Source organism: Hyalella azteca, unplaced genomic scaffold, assembly GCF_000764305.2.
Source record: "Hyalella azteca isolate HAZT.00-mixed unplaced genomic scaffold, Hazt_2.0.2 contig11104, whole genome shotgun sequence".
In the NCBI taxonomy this organism is placed as follows: Eukaryota; Metazoa; Arthropoda; class Malacostraca; order Amphipoda; family Hyalellidae; genus Hyalella; species Hyalella azteca.
The window spans coordinates 92,868-113,078 of record NW_025941113.1 but is presented as its reverse complement, the minus strand read 5'-3'; the positions used below and the strand labels follow the sequence as shown (position 1 = coordinate 113,078).

At 36.7% G+C, this 20,211-nt stretch overlaps 2 protein-coding genes across 6 annotated transcripts in view; one reads left to right on the top strand and one right to left on the bottom strand.

Moving 5' to 3' along the window:
• Positions 1–7,715, top strand: part of LOC108674539 — a 180,561-nt gene extending 172,846 nt beyond the window's left edge. For 4 of the 5 annotated variants that reach the window (XM_047882704.1, XM_047882706.1, XM_047882703.1 and 1 more), the window contains 8 exons: positions 114–119; positions 1,606–1,692; positions 1,998–2,156; positions 3,123–3,305; positions 3,735–3,947; positions 4,337–4,456; positions 5,188–5,328; positions 5,555–7,715. In XM_047882704.1, the coding sequence (XP_047738660.1) occupies positions 114–119; positions 1,606–1,692; positions 1,998–2,156; positions 3,123–3,305; positions 3,735–3,947; positions 4,337–4,456; positions 5,188–5,328; positions 5,555–5,626 (981 nt within the window). In that variant the 3' untranslated portion in view covers positions 5,627–7,715. The remainder of the gene's footprint in view (positions 1–113; positions 120–1,605; positions 1,693–1,997; positions 2,157–3,122; positions 3,306–3,734; positions 3,948–4,336; positions 4,457–5,187; positions 5,329–5,554) is intronic. The other variant, XM_047882707.1, reaches the window with a different exon arrangement.
• Positions 7,716–12,590: 4,875 nt separating this feature from the next.
• LOC108674530 (ribitol-5-phosphate xylosyltransferase 1) lies at positions 12,591–19,497 on the bottom strand. The gene is made up of 8 exons (XM_018162491.2): positions 19,485–19,497; positions 18,785–18,918; positions 18,148–18,384; positions 17,310–17,372; positions 16,608–16,732; positions 14,157–14,309; positions 13,164–13,427; positions 12,591–12,909 (listed from the first exon to the last, which is right to left on the bottom strand). The coding sequence occupies exons 1-8, from the start codon at positions 19,495–19,497 to the stop codon at positions 12,777–12,779; spliced, it is 1,122 nt and encodes a 373-aa protein (XP_018017980.1). The 3' UTR covers positions 12,591–12,776.
• Between the last annotated feature and the right edge of the window lie 714 nt (positions 19,498–20,211).

The window sequence follows — 20,211 nt, the reverse complement described above, 5'->3', positions numbered from 1 at the left end:
CATTTAGTGTTTTTTTGTGTAACTGTAATTCTCATCATCGTGAATTCTTGTTCACTACGAGAGAACATTGGCTAATATATCGACTTTTTCTTGCATTCCATCGGTGGATAAAGGCTTTGGTAAGTGAATGTTATTTCCTTATTTTATAAATTATTTCCCTTTTTTAAATAAGAAAAGTGGTTACCCCGTTGGCTTCAGGAAAAGCACCAAATTAAATTTACAACAGAAAAATAAGTTTAGAGTATTACGTAGATGAGTATGCTCTGCGAAAAGCATACAATTTATAAAAACAGCGCAAAAGGATACTTCGCTGTCTCTTAACTATGATGTTTCGATATCACAAATCAAACGCCATTTAAATCTTTTCCAAATCGATGGCATAAATTTCAACTCTGTGATGGGCATTTGCACAGCGTATACGCATACATATAATCAAGCCATGTAATATTTACACGCTGTATGTTTCTCTTGGGCGGAAAAAATGGGACGGAAGTATTTTTTGTCGAAACTCGTTAAGTGCACAACGTATTTTATTTTACCTAAGTAATATATAATATGAAGTAGTACCGGTAACTGATGTTTACGTTCCAATCAAAGTTTCTTCTCTGTTTAACATTTTTTTCCGGTTAGATAGCGTTTACGATTTATATTTTTTTAAGACACATCAGCTTATGGCAGACTATGGCGGTAAAATCAGGGAAAAACTTCTTTTTCGTTTTTTTTTCTTCTGTAACTAAGTGATGTCATGCAGTGTTGAGAGTTTGTTATTTTTTACGAGTGTCAAATGTATTGTCGATTTAAATGACTAATGCTTCACGTACACCCATCACAAAAAAAATCGATGTCGCCTTATAATTGTTTTCTTTTATTGCTTACATTAAAAATATAAACTATCTTCATCACAGAGGATACAAATAGAAAACAGCATTCATAAGACTTTGAAAACATAATGCACTTTTCAGTTTTTAAATCCACGTTTGACTATATAGCAAAAACAACTGTCTTGTCCATTTACACTGCCCCCCCTTGTCGCTCTGTTACCACCAAGTGTCACCTGTTTTGTGTGACTACATTATCCTCCATTGTCGCTCTGTTGCCACCAAGTGTCACCTGTTTTGTGTGACTACATTATCCTCCATTGTCGCTCTGTTGCCATCTAGTGTCACCTGTTTTGTGTGACTACATTATCCTCCATTGTCGCTCTGTTACCATCTAGTGTCACCTGTTTTGTGTGACTACATTATCCTCCATTGTCGCTCTGTTACCATCAAGTGTCACCTGTTTTGTGTGACTATATCACCTTCTTTGCTGTTATATTCCCACCAAGTTTGATCTAATTTTTTGTGACTATGACTTCAAATCATTACACTTGCTTTAAAATGAATCACTTTTTCCATTTCCACAAAGCTTCCTAGAAATGTGAATTTGGCAAATTAGAGACACTGCTTTATGTTTTGAAAATTTAACTGGCAGATGAAACTATTTCTTTTCGCATTTTTCTCATTTTATTCGAACTTATTAGTGAAATTACCAACATTTTTAAGCCCACTATGTTTGTGCAATAACGAATTAATGAATAAAATTTCGGCAATCATGTGTGTGCAGGCGCCCGATGGTGAAAATCAGCCCAACACAGAAGTTGATCTCTTCATTTCGACCGAAAAAATTATGGTTCTCAACACCGACCTTAAAGTGAGTGTATTTTTTCACTCGATTATTTTTATCTTAATATGTTACTTCTATGGCGTAAGTATAATGTGCATGCAAAGAAAAAATAGAAAAATCATTGTATCATTGCCAAATCATTGTATTCATAAAATTATTTGTTATTCCTTCGCTTAGGAAAATCAATTATTGTTATTCTGGCTAATTATAAGTGGCTAATTATAAATACTGGCTAATTATAAATGGATCAAATTTAAACAACAACGAAGTACTTCTGGCCAAAGGTAAATTGATCAAGTTGAAATAATCCAATTAATGATAATTGTTCGCAGGAGATCATGATGGATCACGCTCTCAGAACAATATCGTACATCGCGGACATCGGTGACCTGGTGGTGCTGATGGCGCGCCGCCGCATGCTGCCCACCGACGACACCAACTCTCTGCAGAAGCAGCCCAAGATGATCTGCCATGTCTTCGAGAGCGACGAGGTATTTTACGTTCTCAGAGGGGTTTATTATTAACAATACTTAGTGATTTATGTGTTCGAAATTACAGAGGATTTTTATGCCCTTTTAATATCTGATTAGTATTTTATCGGAGAACATCTCCTCAGTTTTTAGCGCATTTTCTCATTTATGGAAAAAAAAGGCGCTACTGTGCTCGACATATTCGTCCGTCCGTCTGTCTGTTTGTCCGTCCGTGACTTCACGTTTTCGTCGACGAGAAAACGAGCTCTCTGTCACTCACTGCAGTGAGTACTGAGTTATATTTTTTATATAACGATAGACCCTGTACACGGGGCCAGTAGCGCCGCTCACTATAACCGGCCTACACTAACCGCCACTAATTACCGTGCTACTGGCCTCGTGTAAAGAATTACTGAAGGCTGCTTCTAGTACCAGTAGTGCGTGGCAACTATTAGATGGTCAAGTGGCCAACTAGTGGCCACGTAACTGCCTGATGATAAATAAAGCAACGATGTAAAGTTAATAACGGTTCGTTCGCACCCAATTTCATCTCATTGCAAGAGTAACAAAAACTGATGAATCTTTCAATCGCCTCGTGATATTTCCGAAATAAATTCTTCACTGACGGCTATGGATAAAGATTTTATTTGTTCATTGGGAATAACCATGTTATTTATATATTAAAAATTATTACGTACGGTATGCATAAGATGTTGTATTGATGTCATTCTCAATTCTGATTGACTTCAACAAAATTTTATACTGATTCTTTATATACTCTTTCTATTGCGATCTTGAACACGAAACAGAAAGTTACGGCACGACGCAATATTTTCTCACCTAAAACTAAAAATTTTTAATTTCAGATATGAATATGTGCTGACATAGCGCGAAATTATTAACCCCGAATTTCTGAAGAAATTAAAAAAGAAAATATGAATTTCTAAGAAATTTGAATGTTCTAAATTGTTTGCTTGTGTATTGCAGGCTCAGTTCATCGCACAGAGCATCGGTCAGGCCTTCCAGGTCGCTTACCTGGAGTTCCTCAAGGCAAATGGAATCGAAGATCACAGTTTTGTTAAAGAAATGGATTACCAAGAAGTGTTGAATTCCCAGGAAATATTCGGCGACGAGCTTCAAATGTTTGCCAAGAAGGAACTGCAAAAAGAGGTTATTATTAAATCACGCTCATCCATGTTCAAATTGATATAGTTTCACGGTTTGTATTCATCTTGCCATCAACAATCCTGAAAATATGATACGTTTCAATTAAATTACCTCTAGCAAGTTGTCATGTTTAACTAAATACCTATCCAAAATATGAACTTGGTTGAGTAAGTTGTGTCGTCTGAAAATTCATGTATACTAACTTGAATAATTCGTTTTCAGAGGAACATCTGCAACTATTTTTCATCACCTCTACAGTAGTATACGGTATCATTGTAAACGTGAATTTTCCGACGCGAATTTAAATATTTCCCTCTAAATTTCCACACTCATTACTATTTTTTTAACTTAAGTTATTCGGTTGCTTCAATTAATCTAGGTAAATAATAACAATTACTCTCAATCAAATATCCATGTGATAATTTGTGCTAGGTGGTGGTACCAAAGATGAAGAGTGAAATACTAGGCGTGGTGGTGGTGGAGTCAGGCTGGGGCTCTATGGTACCTACGGTCGTCATAGCCAACCTCTCCCCTTACGGTGCGGCTGCCAAATGTGGCCAACTCAACATTGGCGATCAAATCATCGCCATCAACGGCGTGTCGCTCGTTGGCCTGCCGCTCTCAACGTGTCAGAATTACATCAAGGTTAGTGTTGGCGATCAAATCATCGCCATCAACGGAGTGTCGCTCGTCGGTCTGCCGCTCTCAACGTGTCAGAATTACATCAAGGTTAGTGCATTGAGAGATGGTCAAATGTTTGAACATCAACCGTTCAAAAGTTGGCAGGCGTAAGTAATAGTCACTACATTCTTTTGAATATAAGATACAGTTTTAATTTGAAAATAGTCTGTAGAGATAAAAATTAAACTAAAACCAAAGTTATCTACACTACATTCTTGGTTAGGAAAAAAATTCACTTACTTTACTTTTTTATACCTGTTTCTTTTTACAACCGTTTACTTCTACACCCGTTTATTTTTACATCCGTTTCTTTTTATACTTTATACCCTTGAGTAAATGTGTTCGCCGTGCAGAATACCAAGTACAACACAGCAGTGAAGCTGACGGTTGTTCCCTGCCCTCCTGTTGTTGAAGTTAAAATCAGAAGACCGGACACGAAATACCAGCTCGGCTTCAGCGTGCAGAATGGAGTCGTGAGTGCCCGCTATTTTAGAAGCGCGTAACGCGCATCGTCGAAGCGAATACGTTAATATGGTAACAATTTCAAATAATTGACTGGTACTATTGAATATTAATTCTTGTGTATTGATTTAAAATTTATTGATAGATATAATTGGTTGTTCGAGTGCTGTTTGGAGCGAGATGAAGATAATAATGTAGAAATGTGAATCTGTCTAGTTAAAAAATTTTACTCGTATGCTAACTAAGAGTTCTCTGCCAGTACATCGAATTGTATTTCATTTGATCTTCCACTTACAGAAAACTGAGATTACTGTGTGTTGTCTGAGAATAAAAAAATTCGTTACCACTAATACTAGAACGAATTGAAAATATTTGGATTGCAAGAGTGGAAATCATAAAAAAATCGGAGAAAAATCTACACTTACACCGATAAGACAAACACGACTTAAAATGTTGTTATATCTCAAAATTTCAGTTCCAACGCCAAGTACTGAGAGGTTAAGATAAGTTCGTCATCGAACTAGGTATGTTTCTTGAATGTATTCAAGAAAATAAACGAGACCGTCAAAATAGCAATTCTCTTGTGCGAGTCATTCAGACCCAGTTTGGCCCGGAAAAAGGACGTATCAATGAAACGCGAACAAAGTATCTCACTATTCGAACAGTTAGACTCGTCCTTTTTTCTGAGTGATATAGCGTCGCGCATGCGCCTGGACTGCCTACAGACTTTGCTGCTTTTCAGATCTGTTCGCTGCTGCGCGGAGGGATCGCTGAGCGGGGCGGGGTGCGGGTTGGGCACAGAATTATCGACATCAACTCGCAGTCTGTGGTGGCCGTGCCCCATGAGAAGATAGTCAATCTCCTAGCCACTTCAGTTGGGGAGGTGAGTTTTGTTTGGTTTAAAATTGAACATCGCACAATATCATATGTAAAAGTAGGTTATTACTTTTTTATGGAAAGCCTTGATATCATACTAGTTTCCTTGTTCATTTAAAAATTTTAGCTGTCATATTCTGATATCGCCAGCGGACTCGATGTGTGTTAACAATTAATATTTTGACTAATGCTTGCTAATATCTAATACAACAAATATTTTTCTACTCCTACAGATCCGCATGAAGACGATGCCAACTTCCATATTCCGATTATTGACTGGACAGGAGACGCCGCAGTACATCTAACGCAAGACTCGCAAGTCTTTAGGAAATTTCTGCTTACTTTTCCAAATGAAAATATTCTGCGCCACGCGTATTTTTTTATCGAGCTCCGCATATTGAGGCTCGTCATCTTGTCAGGAAACTTGCAAAACGCCTCAATGAAACCAGTGAAAATGAATGAAAAATGAGTCCTTGTGAATTGCTGGGAAGTGAATTAGACCATGATTCCCTTAAATATAAAGCACAGAAAATAAACTCCTCTTGCCTAGTCATGAATTTTTTCAACAAAAAGTTCAAAAGCAAGCCTTGAATGAAATTTGATAACCTCAATCAATTATCGTTGCAAAAATATTCTTCTGGACTTATGAAAAAAGTCCGCGAGGTCCCTCTAGTCGATTGGTGTTGTCCACAAATGCAGCGACTTGGCAGTATTGTACACTGGAATCAAAACCCTGATAGTGTGAATAGTTTGTAATTAATGCTCGTGATTATCTATCTTTTGTTATATGACCATTTTCTTGTTTTGTGATGGTGAAAATATTGATAAAAGACTTGAATCTCCACTCAAATTTAAATTTTGAGGCCATTTTTTCTCATTTAAGAATTGGAAAGCTACGTACGTCAAGTGGAAGCGCGTTTTTTTAGAATAAGTGAAGTTTCTGAACCGTGTGACCAGTGCGACGGATGGTAAATTTCTACCGCTTTATTAAAACTGCACATCATCGATGCGATTGAGTATTGATACGATTTGGCTGCCATAACAAGTGATGGCTCGTCGATATAAAGTTTACAGTGGGTGTTTGGTGGCGACGAAGAATGCTCTATAATTTATATAATAGCAGATATAAACAATTTGAACCATCCATGCACTAAAGTAAGTGCAAGACACGGATGCGTAAGATAAGGAAGTATAGGCGCGTCCTCGTATGATTGTCTCTTGTATATTAATATTAACTGATGTATGTATTCTCAGCTCCTCCTGACTTTCTAAGACGATCATGATTTTCTTGAACAATGTTTACGAGTGTAAGATTTGTTTGTCCAAAAATGACTGACCGTACGTAATGATTTAAACTTTTGTAGGAGATGAAGTTATATACGTCGTTGTACTCTTAGCGCCTCATATACAGCCAACTGTACTATATACTATTTCTTCTATACCTACCTACTATTACTTCTAATGCTGTCTTGCATTCCTTAAACTTAAAATACCAAAGAGCATGCATGCCGCACTCCAGCTTTCTTCGATGCAAAGCTTCGTAGTCGACTACAGGATATTTCCCTGTTGAGCGTTAAGCTCTCTCGCGTACTCCATCTGTTATCTGCTTACTCCCATCTGCTCTCCTACACTTTCAAATCTGCCGCTTTTGCACGGAGCTTCCTAAGTTGAAAGACGAAGTTGCAGTCGTGGTGTTTGCGATGCTGGCTTACTTGCTTCAGTTGCGGGTACCGCTGCTGCACGTAGAACAGGAACAAGATTGTACTCCCACGCCATCTGTTCTGAGACTCGTTTAATGCTGAAAGAATCCCATGCGCTAGCTGGAAACATGTTGAGAGAAACTTGTTTATCTGTAGTCGTTGAAATACTTATTTCCAGGTTTTACCAGAAAAATTACCTCGTCTGCCTTACGTACAAAATTTTATGTAGATTTATCTGAACAGTCTTAACGGATCTTCTCTCCCCACACGTGTCATATCGTCTGCTGTTACTTATGAGTTTCATCATAAAGAAGCATTCCACTTATTTTTTTATTCGCGGGTCTGATTCTTTCAATGAAGTTCAAAAGATTAGTTATTATTTAACTTAAGTTGAAGCGCGTCAAGAACTGACCCGCTTCTGCTGAATACTGAAACTGAGGTCTATGCATTACTAACCCATATCACTACTTTTTTAGGTGAGATTTTAAGACTTTTTGTACAGAATTATTGATCAAATGCATCCACGGTACTTCATTGTCGTTTTCAGGCGCGTAATTGACTTTAATGCATTCATGAAGCGTTCGCATGTCAGGCATGCATTCGGGTGATGAGGAACGTTAAGTGAATGAGTTCTGTAATTATGCATCCATTTCATTACCATGTAGGACAACAATTTTGAGATCATTTTTTTTTTTCATTTAGACTTGTAAAATCAAAACTTGAACTTTTAAGGTCCTCAATGTAATTTTCTTTTGTTCGGATCAGTTAGTTATTAATGACTCGTCTAATATATTGGTTGCAGTTCGTTCCTTTGCACAGAAATTTTCTGTGATTTCGAATCTAACAAATTCCATGATTCATTTTTCAACCAAGTTAAACATGTCAGCGAAGGCTGGATACTGCATCTGTACAGGCAACAGATTCGCAATTCGATGACCTTCACACCACTTGGAACTACTCGAACTATTGTGTGCCTTCCCTATGCTTTAAAATCATACGAACATTGGTTGATCAATTCATTTATTAAATTTTATATAATTCGTTTAAATGTTGACTTGAAATTTGCATCTAGGCTGATGGATCAAAAATCGAATTGATCTTTTTCAATTAATGATCATCGGTCATGGAAGTGCAGAACAACTTGGAGCACTTAGTTGAATTTCGTTTCCTAATTTTCGGTCTAAAATTCTTTCAATACGCGTGAATAGATTCTGTCTGACAGAGCAGCAGCATGTACAACAAAATTTCGAAAGGTTCGAAACTGAAATTTATGAAATATTCGATATAATTTAAACATGGTCACATGTATCTGTGCAGCTGGAATGTTGAAAGTCAAGTAAACCGTACATAAATTAAAATGTGAATGTCAGGCCAACCATACATAAATTAAGATGGGAACTTTGAACGTCATGTTGATTGCATTGTCAATTTTAGAATACATTCAGCAATTTTATTTCAATACATCGTACTTTACATTGCAGTATTTGGATTAAAATGCAGTCCGCGTGCCATGGCTGTGCTTGCAATTGACTGGACATCATCGTACTCCATTACAGGGACTGTCACCGTTGCTACACGCAATAGACGAAATTGTTCAATTTCAGTACAAAAATTGTTATTCGCTATTTAAAATTAGAATGCTCGAAGGAATCAAATTGCAGAAAATTCAGTTTGTATGTTAATTAAAAAAAAGCTAAATATGTCCAATATAAAGAGAAGATCACGTGATAAAACCACACAATTTCCAATTCAGTTCAGTTGACGTTCAAATCGTAAAATATACAAGCTTGAGTATTTTAATGAACCCGCCGAAAAATGCTTGAGATCATACTATTAGCTCAATTTCGAACAATTGTAACTTGTAGATCTGAGAAGTAAATTCGCCAGAATTCTGTATTTCACTTTACAGGAATCGTGTTGTAATTGCCTTTAATATAATTGCAGAGTTTACATAGGAGAGAATTGATTATGAACAAATGTGTTCATGCCAGAGATCGTCGGCAACAGTAATTGATGAAAAAAGAGTAGTGGATCTTACTTTGTTAGTGCAACGAATGATTAATCATTTCCATAAAAGATAAACAAATAAATTCATGCGTTTACTTGACAGACGCATTCAAGCAACAATGAGGACAAAGTGGAATCTAGCAAATACTGGGAGTGGATATTATATAATCAAATTGCATACATTATAACGGCAGCAAATGACTCGTATAAGAAATGGTATATTTATGAGACGCGAGCGTCGTTGGCGCTCGAGTTTCCTCTATCATACATTGTAGTATATGAGCAGCGTATGACTATGAAAATTCTTAATAAAAGTGGTTGTTGAAAAAACTCGTTTTTCCACCTATTTGAACACTCGAGAGGTATTCAACCGCTCATTAGACCGGAAATTTTCAAAGTTCAAGTGCAGATTTCAGTTGTAGATTGTTCAAAAATTTCCCCGCAATCAGTAATTGGCAAATGAAGTCGATACAACTGCAAGTAGACCTTCCACCATTTGCCTTGCACGCTGGGCGAAAATGATTGATGTTCAAGAGCAACTTTAGACAGAACACTAGGTGACATCATTTGAAACATGAATGAGTACACGCATCACTACTCTACATATAATTGTTTAAATACTAAGAGGGCACTAAAGCCTGAACTACCAACTAAGATTCACAGCAGTTACACTTTGACTAGCATTTGAACACGACCACACGGTGGGTAATCTTATCCTAGTTGTAAATGCACGAGTAAGCGACATGCTTATAACTACACTCAACTAGGCAAGCACGCTGCGATATTAAATACATCTTAGAAACTCAAACTGCTCGTAGTAATTATAAATAAATCAATGAAGTAATTTCAGTAATGCATTCCAAAATAAAATGAGATAAAAACTCTGGTACATATATAAATGTCAAAAAAATATGGATGAATTCATTATCAGTAAAAAACAACTGGAATATCTAGAACATAATACGATGGCCAGCGAGGCCCGTTAAGCAGTAAGCAGAACTTTTATAAATTTATCATTTAATAAATGCATTTTTAAATCACTTGACAGTCTATGATCATCTCAATTTTATCAATCGGTGGGATCTTAAACCTACACGTAAGATCCAGATCGATTGCATTTATTATAATTATACAAACAACGATCATTTGCTTCACGTCAAAGCTTATAACGTATCAAGGCATAAAGAATAACATGTACAACTTGATAGCGATAACAACTCAAGAACTGATACGTGGATTCTTTACTAGATAAGGATGAGATCAGTAAGTTGCGATAAAAGCGTTCATCAAATTGCATTATAAACTTACGGTAATACACGTAACTAACAACAGACATCACTAATACAACACCAGCATCCTGATTCAATTTTGTCCTGCGTTCAGAACAATGAATTGGTCAATAGAAGTAAGCAATCAATGTCTGATTCGTATCACACATCAGAACAATGAGAGATTTCTTACACTTACTTTGGTCATTTCATGTTAAATCAGCCGATGCTTATAAGACGCTGTGTTACGAGTCATACGTCACATGGCGGAAACAACAATAAATTATTTCCTCTTGTGATGAAGGCTATAATGGTCAAATGCAAGTAAAGCTTACTAAGGGTAGCACACTGCTATATTAGAGTGTTATCAATTTCTGATTTAAAAAAAGTCATCACGATGAAGTGTCAGAGGTTCAGGGCACAGAATATAGCAAGGAAGATGATACGTTAACATCTCTGAGCAACTATTAAGATACAATAGGTACACAACCAATAATAGCTAATGTTGTTTGTCTTTACTCGCACGATTTAGAGAGCAAAACCTACAGTAAAATACTACGAGCTCGATGAGGATGGTTTAGGAACAACGAACCTGGTAAGAATAGTCAAGGAACAATTAACCATTTCGGCTTACTTAACCTCCTTTGAAAAGTCATTCATGCGGTGTCACTCATTTTGAGATATGAGTAGCGCAGGGGCTAGCACGATTGAGCACAGCCGCCCCTACACCCACCAATTTAAACAAGGCACGGTAAATACATGGGGAGGTAAATAGACAAACGATGGCACAAAATAGGCCTGATAGTGATTTCTTATTTTAAATCGTCACTTTCGCACGCGGTATTCTTTTAATAAAATCACGATTAAGGCCGCTAGTGAAAAGAATATACTTAAGTTTATATTCATTTACCGAGCAGAAGAGGCTGAAAAATATAAATTCTTTAAAAGCAAGGCAGACGCTATAACTTAACATTTTGAGTGGAACTTTTAATAAATTTGAGAATTTGGTCAATAGCACTATGAAAAAGATATGAAAAATGTCAATCTAGAATATGGATTTAAAAAAAATTCATTATGTTATAAAACTACAAGAAGGAAGGAATGGAAGGAATACCTTTAGAAGTGAATTCCACTTAAATTTTTCACAATAAAGAAATCGGAAAAAATTTCAAAGCAACGAAAAGAAATACTGATAATGTTTGAAAAGAAATTACTTCAATAATGGAGAAACCACCCAAAACCGATTGAGGAGAATGTTCATGATAAAAGAAAATCGAAGTGAAAATGTTTAAAATCTGATACTGAAAATTATAACCCAAGTTGATTGATCAGAAATCATTCTCAGTGAATGCATCTGACTAATATGTAGGATTCATTAAGTAACTATCGCCTTGTTAAAATGCACCTGATTTGTACTTCAACTCACACTGTTATTTTGAGAGCCCAGGGGGTAAAGCCGCTGTTTACCTTTGGTTAGATTTGCTCACATTAACTCACGAGGGCTTGAGTCTATGATTCGCCAATTCTATGAGAATCTTAATATGAAATCAGTTATTTAATCAGAAAAAAAAATCACTAAAAGAGCAAATGCAGGTACCATCACACAAACCAATCCTTACATAGTGTTTGAATACATCATTTTAAACAATGAAGGCAAAGCTTAAATTTTCACGTTCTTTACCAATAAAATCCCGCAAGTTCCTTCTCAATTACAATTGTTTCTCAAAACCCGTCAAGACTTATTCGATAAAATGAACTAGTGATATATGTAATGCCGGACTTGGCTAATAGGAACTGCACTTTATCAGAAATGTTAGCATTATAAAGCAATAACAGAACATGAATTACATATTCACGAACACCTCAACTTTATTGAGGCAGACTGTGACAATTCTTGTTAACATCGATCTGAATATACAACAAAAATAAAATCGAAGAAGTCTCTAATTCTCTAAATAAACCTAATGCTTGACCCAGCGAATATTAAAATTTGATGGTAGTTAGGTTGCAACAGAGAGTCCTACTCCAAGTGGGAAGATATTCAGGTGATGACTAAGAAATTAGAAGAGGATAACATGTTCTCTCAATTCAGGACGTTGAGTTTATTCTATGATTTAAATTTTAGTATCATTTGAGCAACATGCAAACAAATGCAAGAAGTTAAATTCAGTTCAATGCGATAAAATACCAAAATCAAGTAGGAAAACAACAAATCTTTCAAGAAAAAATTGACTAAAATACAATGAAACATTTTATGATCGGATTAATCATTTTTCTTTTTGTTAAAGGCGAAGAAATTTGAACTGAAAATGAGGGTGAAGATATATATATTTCTTTAATATGAGAAAGGGGAGATTGTATGCTCCACTTCTATATAATCATAAAGCATGTTAAGGACTTCACGTCGAGCAATTTTGCTTTGTTTTTACTATAGTTTTAAACTCATGAATAGTGGCACAATTCATGAAGTTAAATGTTAATTAATTAGGTTCAGAAATGTTCAGCAGACTCCGATGCAGCACCTGAATGAATCTCTTTGCAAGGACCTGCTGGAAGTGGTCGTACCAACGCAGCATGGAGCGCCGGCGACGATCTTTGGCCCCCTCACTTAGTCTGAAACATGTCATTTTATTAATGTGGTTTCAGTCATAATTAATGTATATAATGATTTAAATTTGTTCACAAATTTGTAAACTTATAATAAAAACTTATAAGACTTATAAACTTAAGGAAGTAGATTGTGTGTAGTTTGCTCAGCAAAATTAAATATCATATTGTTGCCAGTTTTTTTATTGGCACCAATAAAAAAATAAAAAACTCTAGAAAAACTTTTGCAAATTTTTATTCATTTATGAACAATGACGTACGTCTTTTCGCGTTCGAGGACATCTTGTAAGTCAAACCATGAGTAGAGCCAAATGAAGGGAGCCTCCGCTTCCTTCAGGAGCCTAAATGTGAACGAGTCGCAACCTCCACCACCGTCAGGAGGCGAGTTCAGCAACACAGGCAACGCCCCGGCAGCAACAGCGTCGTAGATCACGGACGTCTCGGCATTGTCTCCGACGGGGCATATGACCAGGTCAGCGGACCGCAGGGAATCCAAGTAAAGAGACTTGGTGGTAGCGTTCAACCTGCCAAAACATCGACTAGTAATATTGAACACATAATAAAGATAACGTGTATGGAAAAATGATGGATTACTTGAGCGTGTAAACAAGGAAGTTAAAGCTAAAAATATGGGAATATGGAAATTAATTAACGATCAAAACAAAAACAAAAAAATGTTCATAACCCTCGTCACTCTCCGGGAACATGCAATTATATGTAAAGTAAACTATCGAGTGTAGCAACCTGAGGACGTTGGTATGCAACAGAGAGCACTTTAAAGTTGTCGTACGTGGCGGCAACAATCAGTGCAAGTCATTTTGCACTCACTAGAACATATTCTTTTTAGGAAGTAGGCTTGTGACAATATTGCTCTGGTTACTCATGTCAGGTGGTAGAGGTTTAATATTCACGTACATAACCCAATTTAATTAGATAAAGTTAATACAGGAAATAAATATAAATGCATAATAACAGACCACTAAATGAGAATTGTTGGCTGTTGAGTTAAAAACATCTAATGTGAGCAATCTAAACTAAATGAGCTAACGAGAGGGTATCCAAGAGTACTATTATAATACTATAATGTGAATTTCGAAGATATTCAATGAGGACCTTGGAAGGCAATGTTCAAAACATAGGAAGGTGATGTTCAATGGGAACATGGGGAGGCAATGTTCAATGGAAACATGGGGAAGTAGTATCACACAACACACATCCTCGTCGTGCGTGAACAAACACCACTTTTGACTCACACATCCTCGACGAGTGTGAGTGAGCAAACACCGCGTTTGACGAAGGGACGGATGAGCGTAAGCAGCTGGCCGGTGGATGACGAGTGACTCGTCCACAAGCTGCAGCGATACTTGCGTTGCCCAGGATCATTGTGATGAGGCAGATTGGTAGATCTGCCGAAATGATTATTATGTTATATGCCCTGGCCCATGGGTGATAAAACAAGCGTATTAATGATATTAATAATGATAAGTAGTAGTAGTAGTAGGGAGAGGTTTCTAGCGCTTCAGATCAGGTAGTCTATTTCGCGCCGAAGGTCCTATATTCGTATTGCAGGGTCAGGCTTCTTCGTTGGTTTCAGGCTCGTGGCCTGATCCATCTGGTCTAGGGTACATGCTTTTCTATTTCCAAGGCGCAGGTTCTATCCGTCTTCTGCTATTTCATCTCAACCAGTAACATGATGACACGAGTATGGTGTTTAGTCAGGGGTATGGGTCTCTTCAGACTTATGTCATGGTGCCGTGCTAGATATCCGGTAGCAGGTTACACTCGATTATATATCGTCTGAGATTGTCAGTCCCAAAGATGCTTCGAGGAACTTCTCTTAGCATCCTGGACAGCATTTCATTTGGGCTGAGAGCAGTGGTGTTGGGGTAGTAGTTTTGCCGAGTATCACTGTGGCTCGGGCATTCCGCCATAACGTGCAAGACCGTCAGGGGTACCAAACAATCATTGCAATACGGCATCGGACGGCGTTCGATCAGGTAGCTGTGAGTGAGGCGCGTGTGGCCGATCCTTAGTCTGCACATCGCTACCTCCAACTTCCGGGATTTCTGGTATGATGAACTCCACGCTCGTACACAATCCTTGATTGTTCTGAGTTTGTTCTCTCTCACGTTCAGCCACTGTTCCTGCCAAATATGGCGGATGATTGCCTTGATGATAGGGTAGTGGTCTCGGCAAGGGACCTGCTCGCTGTAGATCGCCTGGTCCGAAGAGGCGGCGTTTACCGCCGCCTCATCCGCCCTCTCGTTGCCTCGCACCCCCACGTGTCCGGGCACCCAGCAGACGCTCACCGCTCTCCCAGCCTCCGCCAGGCGCACCAGCCCGGTTAGGATCTCCGAGACAATGGGGTGCCTGCTATTGTAAGCTCTCAAAGCCTGTACCACACTCATGGAGTCCACAAATATTGTAAAATCGTCTCCGGGCAGTTGGTCTATGAGGCTAAGGGCGCAGCTGACACCGACGAGCTCAGCGGTGAAAATTGACGAGCTTGAACTGAGTCGTTTTGACATCGCCGCCACGCCGGCCACAGCCGCACATCCCACTGCGCCGTTCGTCTTAGAGCCGTCGGTGTAGATATGTGTAGAGTTTGCATGCTCTGTGGATGCATGGTGGAGAAAGAGGTTTCTCATCTCGGTTGAGTGTGAGCTTTGCTTCAGTGGGTAGTTTTGGTCCGGGCAGAATGTGTTGATTGGGATGCGCCATATAGGGGTATCCTCAAATATGACTGGTATGACTTCTAGTACATGAGCCTGCGTTGTTGCAAGCAGTGTTTCATAGTCTTCGGATGACGGGATATTGTAATAATGATAACAAGCGTGAGGATATTCACCATAATAGCTAGGCAATTGGAGATCCTGTAGAAAGCCTCAACCAGAAAAAGCTAGAAATTGTTGTAATATATTCAAAATTCACACCCGAAATTTGATGGCATCATTTCGTAATAAAAAAGCAATAAAGTGATAAATGCCTTACGCTCCAAATACAGATTAGGACTAATTTTGAGGTACAGGTCTGAACACAAATAAGTTCAAATACAATACAAGGATGCATTTCACAATTTTACTTCAATTTCACGGGCTATGCAAGAATTGAAATATTAATCATGTAACTCATGAAACTTAACGACATATATCTTGTATTAGTTGTACATATCACTGGAAACACTAGTAAATTTTATCTACATGCATTGATACTACTGCATTTGAAGCTTTGTCTGTAAAGTGTATACACAGCAACAAAATGCACTCTACTTACTGAAATACATATCAGTGCCTGTTCTCACAACTACATCGTGATTGTTTGTTACAATATGTCATTTTGATCTAATCCTCATAATAAAAGATATCTCAAATTGCAATTTTGACATGCTCAGAACAAAGTACTATAACAATTTTCCACAATATATGAATTTTCTAGCAGTCCAAATATTGGTCATTGTGTTAACCTAGTCAAATGAAACGGATAAAAATATAATACCGGTATGCTTTAGGTTTAGGAGGTACATAACAAATTCTATGGCTGTAACATATTCATAGGGTTTATATTGCAAGCTGGGTAGCTTGGAGATATTTTCAGACATTATATAATATAAGCTATAGCATTTTTTAGAATTAGAAAGAAAATTCACATTCTTATTGAAATAAATAATTAATAGATAATTCACAGAAGTCCTTCCAATAACTTACATGCTCTGGCCAAGAGGCCACTGAAAGTAGCGTAAATTATCTATGATGAGGTCATCAAATGTGAGGAATACAGCCTGCACCAAGCCAGAATCCACATACTTTTTGACCCAAGAGTTGTTGCAACTCTGCACATCAAAATAATTAAATAGAAATTATGATGCTTAAAAAGCTACAGAAATGATGTAGGTACTGATATTTTATATTCTTTAAAAACTTCCAGAAGGAACTTGTAAACAACTTATGAAAAAAAGATATAGCAAAGCAAAAAGAACTACTGGAATACTAGAACAAATATATACTAACTTTTGAGCCTTGAAGTATGAGCAAAATATTTGGAAAATTTTTCCTCCTGGAGAGCAGGTTGAGCCATGCAAGCGCTGTTGAGCCAGCATCTTCACCACTGACTACCAATACCAGCGCCCGACATGTAAATGCAGGCAATAAGCCATTGGACAGCGCAGTTCCATTGCCTGACAAACCCTCACCTGAAAATGAAAGTCAACATGTTAAAAGGCTAATTTATGCACAAGGCAAAACGCGAAACCCCTAACCATAACCAAAGGAAAGTTTTAAATAATAAATAATGATAAATGCTTATAATTGCTCAAAACTTTTTGAATATAACAATAGAAAATATGAGCACATGTTTATTTGGAAGTTACAGTCCTAATTTTATAATTTCTGTAACTTGAGAATTCACACCTTCTTTGTAAGTGAAGAGCCAGTCTCCAACAGTCTTTTTCCCCAGGAATACTCCAGGTGTTGTCATGTCTTCTTCTAAAAATCCTTTGAGTAACTGAGTCCACAAGTATCGACTTAGTGGACCAGTTCCAAAAATTATAATTTTAACCAAGTTTCTTCTTTCATCAATGCTTGAGGTACCTAATTTATCAAGAAGCACTTTAGGCAGAGATTCTTGATTTGAAACCATTATGGCACTTTTTTCTTCAGCAATGGCAAGACTTGAAGAAAAGCTGAGGTTAGAAATAGACTCCTTATGACTTGATTTTTCACTGTTGATTTTTTTAGATAGATGAGAGGTTGGAGATTTGATTGCAACCACTTTTTGGCTTGGAAACAATTTGTTTGCATTAGAAGTTTCAACATCATCAACCAATATACTTTCTTGATAATTTGGATTTTTCAAATTCATTTGACTTGATTGCAGAATGGATTCTGTGGCCAAATGACCAAACGGTATTAAAAAATTTAAAGGAAGTTTTTGCTTGCTTAGTATTAATTCCTTGCCATTGGAAGTTAAATCGATGAAATTAGAATCAGCATAGTTGGAAATTTTTTTTCTTTTTGCATTGGCAGAATATGAATTTTTTAATGGGGAGGATATAATGAAATTACCTGCTTGCAAATCATTTCTGTGCAAGTTCAAAGGGTTTTCCTGTATAAAAGTTTCTGTATAACTACCAGATTGGAATTTATTTTTGTGACTCATTTTTCTATTTCTTTTGTTGTATTTTATTTGTGTTTTTTCACTATTTTCATCATTAGGTATTTTTTTCAGAGCAGGTAGAGTTGCAGTCACATTTTCAACAGGTTCTATGGGCCTCAACTTGAAGAGCTTAAGCACTGGGAACATGGATGCCTTGGACATGCCATGACTGCTTGTGTCCAAAATTAATGCTGACTTTTGGACTTTGATTCCATTGTTAAATTCAGGACCGTTATTAGTCTTGTTATTGTTAGTCTTGATGTTGTCAGAAACAATAAGCTGGTTAAGCTCACGATCATGACGCTCAATATTTAGAATTGATAGTGGCCTCTGCAAAAAAAATTGGATAAAACAATATAAATTCATTCATGTTAGAACATTTTTCAAGGCAAATTTAAGTTAAAATTAATAATTTTTTGGGGGAGGGGGAAATTTACTTATGATTTGTACCATAAATAAATGATTTACTTATGATATGTACCATAAATCAACTACCAAAATGCACAATCAATAAAAAAGTATTATCAAAACTATGTTCATAGGGAATGACAGTTTTGTTCATAAAATTATAAAAGTGCACCAAAGTAGAATACCTCAAGTCTTTTGCAAATAAAAAAATAAATAAAACACCTCATTATCAAATATGGCACTTCCAACAATTATACGGTATATACTTTGAACTGCAAAATTTGCTGTAAACCTGTGAACATAAATGATATATATAACTGACCATGATGAACCTGCGTACTGTGGGCTGTGCCTGCAGTTCTCGGTCATCAGGAATGAACTCCACTGGCTGTTCAAAGTCCAAGTTTTCAAGACTGCCCAGCACCTGAGCAATTTCTCGTTGTCGATCTGAAAGAGCTGGAAACAAATATTATATCAGCTTTTTAATGCAATCGCAGAAAAGTCTTCTTTTAATATAGTAGTGAATTACTTGCAGCAGTGAACTACGTATACTAACTGTAAACTGACATGTGTTTTACAACTATTTACATGCATGCAACCAAAAAGAACCTTCCTTGATTTTTACATGCATATATACCATCAAATGAAGTAATAAGGGATGGTTTTGAGTATTTGTTGTTGATAACTTCTTACCATGAAACATTTCATAAACATGTTTGAGCTCATTTTAAAGCTCTTTGCGAAGGCTATCGTATGGCATCGCCAAAAAATTCCATATGCTATTCATAAGGTGCCAGACGCAAAATAAAAGCGTCCTAAATTACCCCTGGAAATGGGGGTAATCTGGGAACCTTGAAATAAAACTTAATTTTAACATGTTTGGAGTATGCAAATTGTACTTATCCATAACTAACAGTACTATGAAGTTCTCCTCTTCCTCTGTAGATGATGTACCATAGATGTAGAATGAATGACACATTCTGTGATTTTTACATATTTTTCCTTTACTGACATGAAATTACCATATCCATTCATTACCGTATTATTGATGCAATATTATTGTATCCATGAGCATGCAATTGAGCTTTTACAACGACCATGTCCACTGCAAGCTTCATATCAGCAGCCATATAGCATTTCTTCTGTATCTGTAAGTTTACAGAAAGTCTTGTAATTTCACTCCATTTTAATTGTGTTGAGTGAATTCACTAGAAACAAAAAATATCATAATAAAGATACCTGAAACAGAAAATAATATTTTAGTGAGAAGCATCATATCTTTTGGAGAAATAAATCATAGTTTAGATTAATTATTTTTCATTCTCTGTTGCCCAGTGCACAATTCTATCTATGGCATTCTATGCACAATTTTGTGATGACTGATGATGCATTATTTTTTGTCAAGTGAAATTTCTTTCACTGAGTGAGGTAAATTTAATAAAAAAATTTTGTTGTCAATTGATTTTTTGTTAACTTGAGCATTTGCTCATTGAGGTTCTACTGAAAATGCATTTTTAGGAGTGTCCCTTATTTCCAAGTCTGGCAAAAATGGCTGCCATTTTTTTTCAATTAGATAAGCAAATTCCGTCAATCACCTTTTTAAGCCAACACCTGTGTGCAACTTTTACGTAATTAAAATTTTTAATAGGACAAATATTTTTTTGCTACAAACCTTAGCAGAGGTACTTTTCCAAAATTGCACTTTTCACACTTTTTCTCAGGGATTTTTTAAAGGTAGTAAATGTGTGA